This window comes from Vulpes vulpes, chromosome 13 (genome assembly GCF_048418805.1).
Source record: "Vulpes vulpes isolate BD-2025 chromosome 13, VulVul3, whole genome shotgun sequence".
NCBI classification, from domain to species: domain Eukaryota; kingdom Metazoa; phylum Chordata; class Mammalia; order Carnivora; family Canidae; genus Vulpes; species Vulpes vulpes.
The window spans coordinates 98464773-98479754 of record NC_132792.1 but is presented as its reverse complement, the minus strand read 5'-3'; the positions used below and the strand labels follow the sequence as shown (position 1 = coordinate 98479754).

The 14982-nt window shown below is 41.0% G+C and overlaps 1 protein-coding gene and 1 long non-coding RNA gene across 3 annotated transcripts in view; one reads left to right on the top strand and one right to left on the bottom strand.

Moving 5' to 3' along the window:
• LOC112925708 (uncharacterized) overlaps positions 1 to 1539 on the bottom strand; it is a 44984-nt gene extending 43445 nt beyond the window's left edge. The window contains exon 1 of the long non-coding RNA XR_011996212.1: positions 1483 to 1539. This is a non-coding gene — a long non-coding RNA (uncharacterized lncRNA). The remainder of the gene's footprint in view (positions 1 to 1482) is intronic.
• On the top strand, positions 992 to 14712 carry AQP4 (aquaporin 4). 2 transcript variants are annotated; one of them, XM_026006503.2, is made up of 5 exons: positions 992 to 1184; positions 4634 to 5048; positions 6141 to 6305; positions 6604 to 6684; positions 10333 to 14712. In XM_026006503.2, the coding sequence occupies exons 1-5, from the start codon at positions 1153 to 1155 to the stop codon at positions 10609 to 10611; spliced, it is 972 nt and encodes a 323-aa protein (XP_025862288.1). In that variant the 5' UTR covers positions 992 to 1152; the 3' UTR covers positions 10612 to 14712. The 2 variants fall into 2 exon arrangements, with proteins under 2 accessions (XP_025862288.1, XP_072588208.1); XM_072732107.1 differs by having other exon boundaries at positions 1094 to 1696.
• The last annotated feature ends 270 nt before the right edge of the window (positions 14713 to 14982 follow it).

The window sequence follows — 14982 nt, the reverse complement described above, 5'->3', positions numbered from 1 at the left end:
TGATAGACAACCATTAGTGTGCAACCACATTCTTAAAGATGTAAATTTAATCTTCGTTGTTTGAGAATGCTTGAGACAATAATAAAATGCTCCTCTGAAATTCACACTCAAAATTTTAAGTCCTCTTTCTAAGAGCTTTTCAGCCATTCCCAAATCCCACGTCTCTAAACAAGATAAGAAAGCAAAAAATTGGGATCCCTGGGTGGCGCAGCGGTTTGGCGCCTGCCTTTGGCCCAGGGCACGATCCTGGAGACCCGGGATCAGGTCCCACGTCGGGCTCCCGGTGCGTGGAGCCTGCTTCTCCCTCTGCCTGTGTCTCTGCCTCTCTCTCTCTCTCTCTCCCTGTGTGACTATCATAAATATATAAATAAAAATTAAAAAAAAAAGAAAGAAAGCAAAAAATTGTAATTGTGATGCATTCATTCCACACTGGGCCCCACAAATGATGTACTCAATCTTGTCCCTAGGTTTGCAGATATTAAATTTACCTACGATTTCCAAAAATTTTGTCCCCACCCAAACTCCACATTTTTAGATTTGCTACTTCTTACTCAATAATTGTCACTAATGTAACAGTCAGTGGAGCACCCTGGAGTAGTCTTATTTGCTATTTTTCATATTTTCCTATTATTCAAATCAGTGCTGCCCAGGCTACAAATGGACTTACCCATTGTACTTAAAATGCCATTTCTCAGGTCAAAAACTTCAAATAGAACCCACTGAATATTCAGCCTCCCAAAAGCAAATGCACTACAGCCCAGATCTCAATTTATCTCAACTGCTGGATAACACAGATCTGCTTTCTCATGGGTGCCCAATTTCAACCCCAACACATAACCGAACAAGACAGACTCTCAGCAATTCTTTGTGGTGGGAAGAATTCAAATAAAATTTGAGGAAATCCTCATTTTCAAAGATTACCAGCTAAAGAAATACAATGTAAGCAAACAGTTTGTGTTCCTGAAATGCCCTGTGTCTACCACGATCAGGTGGAGAAAAGTTATTTCAAGTTCAAATAGAACTTGACGATTGCCACATGGTGCAGAGTCTTTCCACCCCTTCACTCCAAAAACCCAATCAGACAAGTGGCCGTAATCTGACTCCCAGAGCTTGGGGGCAGGCAATGAGAGCTGCACTCTGGCCGGGGAAGGCATGAGTGGCAGACCCGCAGCAAGGCAGTGGGGGTAAGTCCTTCTTTGCCCTCAGGGGACAAAGAACGGGGCCAAAAGATGAAATTTTGACTCCTTTGTTATAGATAGATGTGCCGTCTCAGAATCTAGAAGGAAACTAGAGGGTAGGTAGGTGATTCTCTTAGATCTGGGTACTGGGCATATTCATAAGAGAAGCATAGAGAAAGTAGCAGGAAAAGAAGGATGCTTTGTTGCCAAATCCTCCAAATACTGGAGACCTGCACCTGCACAGGGAAATTACCCTACGGAGGTGAATCTATCTGCAGTATTTTTCATCAGAAAAATTACTCACCCGGAGGTTCAGCTGCCCAGAAGTGGATCAGGCTGTGTGTTCAGCTAGAAAGTAATGTGGCCGGTTCAGTACAACCCGGGCACATCAACAAACCCCCTTTGTTCTGGGGCGAAAGAAGCAAAACAAATAGTGTTGATCCGTTTTCAGTGAGTGTGAACGCATAAGGGAACACTGCCGATAATAACAGGAGCTATGACAGCCTGTGCCTGCCCAGGTGAGCACTTGTAAGACCAGGGGTATGTATGTGCTGCCTGGGAACTTTGGGGTTCGCAGCTAACTGAGGCTGTTCAGCTCTGCCCTGGACGGAGATTAGATTCTGTAGGCTTTCCAAAAAAGCTAAATGCACTGTTACGGAGCATATTTTTCTATTTGGGGTTTTGGGGGTTGGTTTGGTTGTTTGTTTTTTATGATGATGATGCTGTTTTAATTTCTCTGGCTGATACAAATTTGAAGTTGAAAGAGCAACTGAGTTTCTTAAATTAGGTCTCTGGAGAGGCATGAGCGAATAGGCAGGGAGATAGAACTTGGGGGGACTGGGAAAAGTGAGGGAGACCTGTATGGCCAGGAGGCGGCCTTTTGCCAGGGCCCGCCTCTCCTGGTGATCTGTGCTGCTGAAAAGGAACCTAAGGCTTCCTGCCCACCAGCCTCCTTCCCTTCCTGCTTTGTCCTTTTTCTTTTTCCCACTGTCCCCAGCCACAGACCACCAGCACCTCTGGTAGCCCCTTTGCCCTGCCGTCCGCAGGTGGAGGCGGGGCGCTGCTGGTGAGCACGAAAGCCCCCTTCCTAACTTCTTTTCCAATCTGTTGAGTTCTTTGAGTTTCGCCCCCTTTGGGACATTTTTAGTATCTCTCCCAGGGCATCCTCCCTGCCCCATTCCAAGTGCTGTTTTGTCTCTTTATTTTCTCTTCCTCTGGGGAATATGATGTCATTGTCCGCCCAGCTGGGCTTTCTTGTAATTACATGATTCACTTAGAGGAGTTCAGGAGCAGAGGACACCTAGGTCGGGGCTGGCTGTCCCCCTTCTGGAGCCACCCCAGATTGGGCAGAAAGTGGGTTTCTCCTGCCAACTGTGAAGCAAAGTCCCTTATCAAAGCAGAGGCTGACCTGAGATCCTAAAGGTCAGGGGAGCATTCCCCTAGCCCTTTTTGGCACAGCATTTCCCCACTGCTCATGCAGAACCCAGGCTCCTGAGAACAGCAAGGCGTGGGGGTGGGGGTGGGGGTTCTCTTCCTTATATACCAAGGGGAAAGCTATAAACACTCTAATCTGTTCAAATACCCTTTTCATAGTCCTCTGGTGATCAGGGCCTCTCCACAGCTCTCCGCTCTCACGACTGTAACAGGCAACGGAGAGGGGCAAGTGCCTGGAATAATCGAGTAACTAGAGTAATTGCCCTCCATGTGGGGAATTCTAGCCACTTCTTGCCCAAACGAGCAGCTGGCATTAAATCCCTCAAGCCGCATCCCTTCTCAGCTCCGAAGAGGAGAACAGACTGGAGGAAGGAGGTGCCTCCTCGCAAAGGCTGTCTTGCTGCCCCCACCCTCCTGCGCTTCCCAACACACTCATGCAAGGGCCCCCAGAAGAGGCGCGCCCGCCGTCCTTCTGGGCCCCGCAGGAGGAGGAGGAGGCCGCCAAGAAGACGCTGGAGAACAGCGTGGAGGCCTCTGCTCCCAGGACCACGGTCCCCTGCCCACCGCCCCGCGCCGCGGGTCCCCGCACTGGGCGGGGTGCCTGGGGCGCGACCCCGGCCTCCAGGATCCCTTTGGGGAGGCGTGTCTGAGGGGTAGCTTCGCGGGTGGACGGAGGGTGAGGTACCCGAAGGGGCTGCCCCCAGCCCTGCAAAAGCCTGACGGAGGCCAGGATGCAGCCTTGCCCCGCCCGGCTGTCGCGGAGTCCTGGGACTCGGGGGGCGTGGCCTGGGCGGGGAGGGCGGGGTCTGGGCGGGGCCTGGGCGGGGGCGGGGCGGGGCCTGGGCGGGGGCGGGGCCGGCGCTGCGAGGCTGCTGTTTGCCCACCTGGCACCCGCCCGGGAGGCTGACACGGCCAAGCGCCGCGCGTCCAGGTCCGCCCGAGAGAAGGAGGGAGTGTCCCTGTCCAGGCCCCGCCGGTTGCCACCACCCCTGCCGGTCACCCTGAGCTCCCCTCCCCCGAACGACTTTACCTGCTCCAAAGACGGCCTTCAGGGCTCCTCCTCGCTGGCCTCCCGCCTAAATCCGCAGTCTCTGCTGGGGGAGAGGAGAATCACGCCCCACAAACCCATTTGCAGAATGCCCAGAATGCGAATTTTGGAGCATCGAAGTGCAAAACTGCAAAAGATCTCCCTATTTTTTTTAATTGCTTTACGTTCAAAATATAAATGGCATGTTAAAAGTACATGGAAACTTAAAAACTTAAAAAAAAAAAGAAAGAAAAAGAAAGAAAGAAAGAGAGAAAGAGAGAAAGAAAGAAAGAGAAAAAGAAAGAAAGAAAGAAAGAAAGAAAGAAAGAGAAAGAAAGAAAGAAAGAAGAAAGAAAGAAAGAAAGAAAAAAAAGAAAGAAAGAAAGAAAGAAAGAAAGAAAGAAAGAAAGAAAGAAAGAAAAAAGAAAGAAAAAAAGAAAGAAAACTTAAAAACTTGCTCTGAGGGGATTAACTCTTGCTCTGAGGTCAATATATTTCCCTCTTAATTCTTCAAGAAACTCGACTTAGGGCAGCCTGTGTGGCTCAGCGGTTTGCCGCCTTCTGCCCAGGGCCTGACCCTGGAGACCCGGGATCGAGTCCCATGTCGGGCTCCCTGCGTGGAGCCTGCTTCTCCCTCTGCCTGTGTCTCTGCCTCTCTCTCTCTCTCTCTCTCTCTCTCTCTCTCTCTGAGTCTCTCATTAATAAATAAAATCTTTAGAAAAAAAAGAGAAAGAAATTCTATTTAGACATTTTCCTTTCTAAATCAGTGCAACTGGATGATCTTCGAATATTTAATAAAAGGAGGCTAGCATCACCATTTTACTATTAAGGAGACAATTAATTAAGAAGGTTTTCTGGAAGGATTCTTTCTTGATATGCAAATAACCTTTGAGGGGGCCCTTCCCCACAGTCCGGCTAGGCTACAGTCCTCGAGTCTTCACCCAAATTCTTGAACCCTGCTTTGGTAGACTGATACAATTTGTTTTCATTTCAGCAAGTGTGGACCTTTGTGTAAGAGAGAGAGCATCATGGTGGCCTTCCGAGGGGTCTGGACTCAAGCTTTCTGGAAGGCAGTCACAGCAGAATTTCTGGCTATGCTCATCTTTGTGCTCCTCAGCCTCGGATCCACCATCAACTGGGGTGGAACAGAAAAGCCACTACCTGTCGACATGGTTCTCATCTCTCTTTGCTTTGGACTCAGCATTGCGACCATGGTGCAGTGCTTTGGCCACATCAGTGGCGGCCACATCAACCCTGCTGTGACCGTGGCCATGGTGTGCACCAGGAAGATTAGCATCGCCAAGTCTGTCTTCTACGTCACAGCACAGTGCCTGGGAGCCATCATTGGAGCTGGGATTCTCTACCTCGTCACACCTCCCAGTGTGGTGGGGGGCTTGGGGGTCACCACGGTAGCATCTTTAGCTCTTCTTTTCCTTTTTTTTTTTAAAGATTTTATTTATTTATTCATGAGAGACACAGAGAGAAAGGCAGAGACACCGGCAGAGAGAGGAGAAGCACGCTCCATGCAGGGAGCCCGATGTGGGACTCGATCCCAGGACTCCAGGATCATGCCCTGAGCCAAAGGCAGATGCTCAACCACTGAGCCACCCAGGCGTCCCTAGCTCTTATTTTCAAACTGGGACTCCAGGCTTCTTGCAGACTCTGCTAAGTAATACCCCGGTGGCCTGAGAGACTTTCCTAAAATCGCTAACTTATTCCCAAAGAATTTCTGATGATTCTTGATAGAGGTGAAAACTGATCCCAGCAACATTGAATGTATCCATACATAATCATTGTTTGCTATCAAGTGACTTGAATATTATTAAGTCTTGGTGGCACAAAAATTGTGTTCTTTTTTGCTCTCGCTCTTATCCCAGTGACTATACTAGACTATATATTTAGGTTAAGGCATTTTTATTGCAACTATTTGTTAGCTCACTAGCAGAAGAAACAATTTTGTTTCTTGTCATGTTCATGAGATTTAAAATGATCTATACCTAGGATTACACTTAAAAAAATAAATTGGCATTTGATCCTACTTTTGTTCTTAACTGATTTGGAATATCAGATGTTAGCTCAACACCAGGATTGATTTAAAAACTACACACAGTTTAAATTTTAATTGAAATATATATTAATTAATTTAAACCTAATTAAAGGATTTAATCATTGCCTTATAAAATTACAAGACTCTCCAGAAACTCCTTTGTAAGTTAAATGCAGCATTAGCACATTTTGCTTCCTTTGTAGAAAAGGACATTCAGCACAAATTCCCGCTTGGTCATTGTAGGAGTAATTAATTATCTGTGATGGCCCAAAATGAGTGGAAATTTATTCCTCCTTTTTTGGATGCAGGGGGAGTGTCTCACTTGTGGGGTGGAACAGATGACTCCAATTAGCCATTGTCTTTTCCAGCGATGAAATATGCTTTTCACAATGATATGTTATCACAGAAAATGTACTTGTGCTTCAATTCAGATGGAGCATTTTTCTCTTTTTAGGTTCATGGAAATCTTACCGCTGGTCACGGTCTCCTGGTGGAGTTGATAATCACATTTCAGTTGGTGTTTACTATTTTTGCCAGCTGTGACTCCAAACGGACTGATGTCACCGGTTCAGTAGCTTTAGCAATTGGATTTTCTGTTGCGATTGGACATTTATTTGCAGTAAGTTTGCAAGTCCATTTAAATAACTGATTCATTTCATTTATCCCCACCCTAGAACTGGCCTAAAGATGTTGTGTTTTACAGATGTAGTTCTTTAGTATCCAGCCACATCTGTCCATTTTAGGTGATTATTTTGCTAACTTTATGATGAGCATCTTGATATGGCTGCTAACATCTAGACCGTTCCTCTAACTTGACTTACCATTTGACTTGGCAAATGGTAGCAAATTGCAGTGAATGCTTCCTGCTACTAGTCCTGTTCCAGCAATGTCTGAAGTTGTTTTCTTTTTCCCTACAGATCAATTACACTGGTGCCAGCATGAACCCCGCCAGATCCTTTGGACCTGCAGTTATCATGGGAAATTGGGAAAACCACTGGGTAACCATTGTGTTGACAGTTTCTGTCCTCTTACAGTTGAGGACAATTACCCATGGAGCTCTTTCTTTTTCTTTCCTCGAGAGGTGTCTTACTTCCTCCCAACCTTGACTCCCCACTTTACTACACCTTTCATAAAGACCAAGGAGAGACTAGCACAAATCTACTTTAAAATGTCTCATCTTATATCTGTTTGGGGCCTTTAGTAACAGTCTTTCTTTTTTAATAAGCACTGCTCTGGGCACTATATCTGATAGACTGCTGCAGAATATATTTTACATGGAGGTTGTCTGTGTGGACCAAGTGATAATCAGGGAGGTATGGTGAATATGGTGTTTAAATAATTGAAAGTAAAGCCTTCCTGGCAATAACAAAATATATACAAAAAAAGAAAAAGACAAAGAAGAAAGAAATGCTTACAAGCACTGCCCATAGCAAAAATATTTATCTTTTTTGTTTACAAAAGCATGAACCCAATTAATAGTATGTAAGTTGGAAGCATTTGAACTGCAGATGGAGAAGAATAAATGGTACAGATGTTTATGCTGTTATCACCATAGCTAGAGCTGGAAACATAAGTGACTTTCAGAAGAGGCACACTTTCCAGCCTCATGGCTAACCTCCTTATTAATGTGGTGGCAGTGCTTCCAGAGAGTAGTGATATCCATTTTTAAATATTGCTATCCATTTTATTTCAAGTGTTTCTTACAACAAAGGAATTTAAATCCCTTAAATGAATAATGTGACAGTTTTAAGGCCACTCATATACTAACTTATAATAACCAATGAAAATATGAGACTTATGTAAGCCAGCCTCAAGTAGGGCTACCTCTTATAATCATTTACATGCTGTGAATGCTATTTTACAGCTTTTATTTTTAATTCATGAATATAACAACATGTCACTTATGTTTTAATCTCATTCACACACTGGTTATTGACCCAGTTACATCCACTCAGCCATAGTGTACATTACAAATGAGAACAAATTATAAGAATACTATAGACATTCACTGCTAAGAAAAGAGTAGTGAGTCTTTAAAAGTAATCTCTATCATTAAAAAATGAGACTCAGTGTTCAAAAGCAAGATTTTAGACTGAGCCATGAAAAGAATGTCAATATATAGCATCCACGAGATTGGTCATTTTGCCACTGATATATCCATTTATATCTCAACACATTTGACACATTAACAGGAATGGAAATTTTTAATGGGCAGTACATAGTTGCTTATGGTAAAACTAGAACTGTAAGTTCAACTTTATTAAATTCAAACTACTTTTGTAATCAAAATTTAGAAAACTAACAATTTTTTAATTTTAGTTATGAGGACTTTAAAATGTGTATAAAATATATGTTTTTATTAATTACCTACTAGTTGCAGTAGGCTAGCTAGAATTTAATTAGTAGGAAACTTTTTAGCTTGTTGACTGAATTAAATTCCCCTTTTTGGCTGTTTTATAACAAACTTAATCTTATTGAACACAAATGTCCATTCTGTAGTAATGGTTGTATAGATTTTAAAACTAATTTACAACAGATTTGCAGATGGAGATTGACAGACTAGAATAACATCTAAATATTAATGGTGCATTTTCTAAGTATGACATTATTTTAATTTTCATCTTCATAATCTCTATCTGTATTTTTAGCAATTAAAACTATTTACTTTTACAAATTTTGAGAGTCATTTTAAAGTACATTATGACTTTGTTTTGGTAGAGTAAAAAGATTTGATCTTTTTGGGGAGCGTGTAGCCAGATGTCTTCTTCGTACGTGTTTTAGGAATGCATTATAATTACTTAGCAGTCCCTTGTCTCCCTTTTGGGAGTTTTACCATGGGGAATAGAATCTATCTAATGAACTCTTATCAAAGGAACAGAATGCAAAGACATTTAGAGGAGGGCTCTCGTTTCTCCTTTGAAAGGGCATGGAGAAGGTCATCTCCACACAGTTTCTTTCCATTCAAGATAAGGAGCTTGGTTCTTGCAGCCACTCTACAAGTAGTTTCCATGTTAAGTATATGTGCTCAGCTACAGTTCACATTTTGAATTTTCTTTAGACTTTGCGATGAAGATGCTATGTGAAATTAATTTCCCAAGAGTGTCTTAAGCCAGAAGCATGCCTCGTATTTTTTTCAAATGAGAAAAGTGAAGTATCATGGAAAGCAGTGTAGTAGTTCAAAAGGGAGGTTTGAAATCACACAGACCTGAAATCCCAGTTCAGGCACTTGCTAAGAGTGACGTCTTAAGCAAGCTTCTTACTCTCTCAGGGTGTCAGTTTTCTCACCCTTAAAATAAGAATAAGAATCATATCTACCTCAAAGTTTGCTGTTGGAATTATGTGAGTTAATACAAGTCTAAGTACAGCTGGCTCAATAAGCAAGGTTTCTGTTGCTCCACTGAATCTGTCTAATATTCTGCTGCATATATGTGCTCCAAGCAAGTGTTGAAGTTTCCTGAAACTGAAGATTTAGTTTATTCTAGACACAATAACAATATGATAAGAAGCTTCCATTTGTTGAATTAAAAATCCTATGGAGTTGCTAATCCTCAACTAACCATCATTTCATAAACTCAGTACTGGTTTATTTTCCACCAAGTGACCATGGTTAGAACTGTTAGGATGAAAGTGCTCTGCCAGAAGAGTAATGAACAAACCATGACATTTTCAATTAAATCAAATCGCCAGATTTTAAGGAAGAAAAGCGTGTAACATACAGAAAATGACTGATGGCCAGCCTACTCGCATACAATTTTAAATTGTCTAGGAAACATGGAATGAGCTGACCACTATGAAATTAGAACTAATAAATACTTCTCAAGTATTATTTCAACTTAATTTTTACAACCCATGAGATATGTGTTACTATAATCCCCACTTTGCAGATGAGGAAATTAAGGTTTAAGAAGTTAAGTAACTGGGGCGCCTGGGTGGCTCAGTTGGTTAAGTGTCTGCCTTCAGCTCAGGTCATGATCCCAGGAGTCCTGGAATGGAGTCCCCCATCAGGCTTCCTGCTCAGTGGGGAGTCTGCTTGTCCTTCTGCCCACCGCACCCCCACGCTCGTACGCTCTCTCTCTCAAGTGAATAAATAAAATATTAAAAAAATAATAAAAGAAGTTAAGTAACTGATATAAGAACTCACCAAATTGCTCAGTGGTGGAGCTAAGATTCCATTTTTCGTGCTCTGCTGAATAACTAAGGCTCAACTGAAAAAAATCTGGATGTTGATCACGATTATGTAGAAAACCAACATAAGATGGCAATATTAAGAAAATAAGATAAGTGGTCACCAGAAAATTTTTTTCTATTTTAGTTGAAGAATTCTCAGAGTGCACTTAATGTGCAGTACCATCAACGAGGAGCTCACTTGACTTTAAGGATTATCAGAAAATGGAAAGAAAATAATTAATAGTAGCAAGAAAAGAGAAAATTGTCTTTCCCTGTTTTCTGTTCAAATGTTATTTAGCAATTTATGGATCTCTGACATGCATATGGTATATGTTCTTTTATTCTTTTCAATCCTGCTATCTTCTGCACAACATATTTGCTCTCTTAATGTAAACCAGCTAAGCTCTATATTCATGAATTGGTCAAAGGTATAGTTCTCCTCCACTTTCACTCTATAATTCTCCCATCTTTTCTCCCAGATATATTGGGTTGGACCGATCATAGGAGCTGTCCTCGCTGGTGGCCTTTACGAGTATGTCTTCTGTCCAGATGTTGAACTCAAACGTCGTTTGAAAGAAGCCTTCAGCAAAGCTACCCAGCAAACAAAGCGGAGCTACATGGAAGTGGAGGACAACAGGAGTCAGGTGGAGACTGAGGACTTGATCCTAAAACCTGGAGTGGTGCATGTGATTGACATTGACCGGGGCGAGGAGAAGAAAGGGAAGGACCCATCAGGCGAGGTGTTGTCGTCGGTATGACTAGAAGGTGGCACTGAAAACAGACAGGAGCCCTCAGAACTGTCCTCAGATTTCCTTCCACCCATTAAGGAAACAGATTTGTTATAAATTAGACACTCGCAGGGTTGTTTTTTCATGTCTTATTATTCAGTCTAGACAAGAACTATTTCTTTGTTCTACCAGGGAGGAATGGAAGAAACCTATTTTGAATTCCAAATCTAAAAAAGAAGTCTTCTTAAAGTGTCCCCAAAGCAAATTGGAATCTAGTTCATTGTCACCATTTATGAATAATCGATTTAAAAATGTGTATCAGGATTTGGTTAAGTCTTGCCTGACAGAACTTAATAGACATACCTATCAGCTTATTCCTCCTCGGCCAGGACTCTGGGATTGCCATTTCTCGTTTTATTTATTCCACTGAGTCAAGTTTTTCAATGGCAAGGGACAGTATGTCCCAGAGTCATGCACATTCAAGAGAGAACTATAACCAGCTCTTTTATGGGCAGTCCCTTATTATAAACTACCTCGGCAAGAGAATATTGACAAGGGTCAATATTGTGAACGGTTTCCATTTATATTTCAAATACCCAACTTTCAACCGGAACTCCAATTCATAATATTCCTTCCTCTTCCTCAGTGCCCAAGGTATTGTGGACCTAAAGCCCAGAAATTTGAAGAATGTTCAGAAACCCTGTATATTTATTGGTTCCATCTAATAAAACAGCCAAATCCTAAGAAACACGCATTATGACAAAACAGGACAAACAGTCTCATAAGGTCTTACTGGAATGGAAGAAAAATTACCATTATAACAAATCATAGGGAAAGAGGAAATCTATATTCTGGAATCAAACCATTGATCTGTTTTCAGTGCACATCCTCAAATACACCCCATGAGGTTAACAGTCTAAGCTTTTAACCACTTAACCATTTTGCTTATATTTTTAATTTATTGGCAAAACTGGGGGGGTGTTTGTTTGTGACTCGGTTATCTATATTTAAAACATTAGCTGAGATTTCTTTTTGACAAGAACATGACTAGCCGAATCCTCACTATTTGTTATGAAGCTCCGCTCACTCTGGAAGGTGTGAAGTGGCCCTGTCCAGTCCCCATTTCTGTTGCTCTCTCACTTCTCATGAGATTTGTTGATAATCTTCAGTGTAATGTATGATGATACTTTAGTGAATTAAAATGCATGAGAGACAAGGAAGGCCATGGTTACAGGGTAAAAGGGTGAGGACATCAGAACACTCAGAATTCAATGCTGATTGGATAACCAATCTTTGATTTGCAGAGATAATCTACACAGTAGCCCAACGCAGCTTTTAAGTACTTTCATTACTGACTCATTTATTTGTCAAGATATTTTGTACTTCCTGTACTGCTGTGCCTTAGGTTGGTAGAATGGTCTCTGGAAACCAGTCTCTATCATATTAACCATCTAGGCTAGACTTTATCTTAGACAAGGAGCTGCAAATGTCAATTTGACTGAACAAAAGCTGGTAGTGAAGCAAAAACCCATCACTGCAAAGAATGGCTTGAAAATAAGCTGATAATCAAGGGCTTTCTTCTCCCATGCATGGTTCCAACTGTGTGCCACCTTTTAGTGTTAGTGGTAGGTGTGTGTCTGTGGCAGTGAGATAATGGACCACTGTTAAACCTGATTCTCTTCGGTGCTAGGAAAGTGATGCGCACGGTTCCCAGGGAGTCATCACACCAGGGCAGCGCCTGGGAGTGTCACTGATGGTTTTTATGGCAGATTTCTAAATTCCAGGCCCCTTGCTCAGATGCGTGGTGAGCCACATTCTCCACCAGTGAGACCCATCATTTCCTGTTTGGGGCAGCATCTATAGGAAGTAGGGTGAGATTCTATTGATGGTTTATGCCTGTGTTTTCAAACATTTGCACAATATACCACTAAAGGCTTAACATGGTGGGGGGGGAGGGTCAGCCTAAAAGATAATGTTATCAACCAGCAGCAAACAAGTCAGCTCAAATGCTAGGTTAACGAGGAAAAGTTAAACAGATTTTTCAAATACACTTACAATTTACTGGCTTACAATCTCTTTTATTCAGCCATATGGTTTACTTCTTACATGCTCACTTTCATACTCACTTTGAGTTAAAGTATTTAATATGTTAATGCTTAAAAAAAAGCATGAATTATGTTTTTATAATTTGTTTTCCAGCAACTAGGAGAGTGCCTGACACTTAGTAGGTATGTGTTAGTTACTAAAAATATGAATTTCATTTAGGATTTAAGAATGTAAATAATTTCCTTTTTAATCTTGATTTTGCTCAGTGTTTAATAAAAGCTTGACTTCAAGGACTACTAAGGGAAAGCAATATAAATGTAAAAACCATAAAATATATTTTTGCATTCTACTATTTTAGAAGCATGAAGTGAATGAAAGCTTTAGCACTTTTTTCCCCTGCATATGAGACAACATATTTTGTATTTCACTCAAGGCTCTGCCAGTAAAAAGTAATGAAATTGTACCTTTCTAATGACATCTATGCAGCAGGGGTCTATTGCCTTGTGGATGGCACCAAATTATCCAAGTGTATTAGGAGACGAGGGCTTTTTCCTTTAATCCCTTCTTATTAATGAAGTGCATCGTGCTGCTCCCAGGAGAGTGCTGCTGACAGATATACAGAAAAGAGATCAGAGAGAAAAAACTGGAAGGACATAAATGAATTATACCCAGCAAGGAAGCAATGCCAACCATCTCTTCCCTATGGAAAAATACAAGCGCCCCAAAACTTAAGATGGTCCCTACAATGAAAATGTATATAGTTTGTCAAAAGAAGTGCAAAGAGTAAGAGTCATTTTTAGGTTTGGGGGCTTTCTGAAACTTTGGGGGACCAGAATTTGAATATTTTTTTTTCATTGTTGCAACTGGCATTTTTTTCAGAGTCCTAAACTTTTACACTGGAAGGAAATATTTTCTGGTACCCAAATTGTTGCCTAAATGTAAGATCCCTATACTTTGTTTCTACCATTTAATGCTTTTCATAAATTCTTACCCTTTCTGACTCTTCTAATGCAGTTAATAGGTACTAGCTGTCACTCAGTCTCGAAAATGTCACAAAGAGATTATAAATATTAGAATAACATATATATTGGCATTAAACTATCTGATTATTAGAGGTCTGATTCCAAATAGGACAAAATATTCTTCTTAGGCCAAGAAGCCAGGCAACTTACTTACTGGTTTAAATTCAATAAAGAGCAGAAAAATTCTAAAATCGAATAGCAAATTCAAACACTAAAATTAATCCTGGTGAGGCCCTTTGTTGCAGCATGTTGCTACTATCCCCACGTGTCATGAACGTTTGACAAATTGCCTTCGTGACAGTAGGAGCTCAAAAAAAGAGCCTTATCAGACAATATAAGGCTGATATAACTTCTCATTATAAGCCCTATAGAATGTGCAAATGCAGAATATCTTATACCTGAAAGTAATTCTGTCTTTCTTAATATGTGTATGGCACCAAAATTATTAGGAAGATGTGACTACTATTTGGAAAGTGTAATGAACTAAACTCACTTTCTTTACCACCAATTTTGTGTGTTTGCTTTGGTAGTGTAATACTTTATAGATCACCCCAAAATAACAGTTAACTTTTGAAATTCATAGTTCTCTGAAATACATAGAAGACATTTAATTCAGTGCTCAAAACCTGGGGCCACTCACTTTTGCAAATGACCATATCCTATGAAAGCAGTTATAGTGTTACCCATGCATGGTAAAATCCAAGAGCTAAAAAATACATCTAATTTATATAACCCATGAGAATATATTTTTAGATTCTCTTCAGGATTAATTAAATAAACAGGCAGTTTATGAAAATATAATTGTTTATCACTTTTATGACCCAAATCACAATTGTAATTCATGATAAACTGGTGAGAATAAACTGAACATATGGTCATATTCACAATTATTTATTAACTGAAAATGTTACTTCAAAGTCAGAGCTAATGTTGAGACTTAAACTGTAATGTCTAATATTTGGAATAATCTATTAAGTATCAGCATTGTGGTTGATTTCCATGAATTATGTTGTATCTCATATTACTAAATCTGTGCAAATAAACTTTTACTGTTTAAAAGGTAGGCATTGCATTTGATAATGTTTGAAAATTCATTCACAGCTTTTCCAAGTTAGATCTTAAGAGCATCCTTTAGAATGACCCAAAGACTTAGCTATTTGAGTATAATGAACACCAAATGAAACGGTGGTGGGATCTATATAATGAAAGGCATGTTTCAAAAGGCTGCAGAGTATACACTATAGTGGGCCCTGATGTACACAGTGAAAATTGTGTTTAGTGGGCTTACTTCTAAATGTTCACATCCATGCAGAATAGGCCATTGAAGATCAGC

What these genes read in the sequence shown, in the direction of transcription:
- AQP4 (XM_026006503.2), top strand. Translation starts at nt 1,153, where the DNA reads ATGAGTGGCAGACCCGCAGCAAGGCAGTGGGG. An exon ending in CCCGCAGCAAGGCAGTGGGG is followed by an intron (nt 1,185 to 4,633) that starts GTAAGTCCTTCT and finishes TTTTCATTTCAG; the next exon opens with CAAGTGTGGACCTTTGTGTA. An exon ending in GGGGCTTGGGGGTCACCACG is followed by an intron (nt 5,049 to 6,140) that starts GTAGCATCTTTA and finishes TTCTCTTTTTAG; the next exon opens with GTTCATGGAAATCTTACCGC.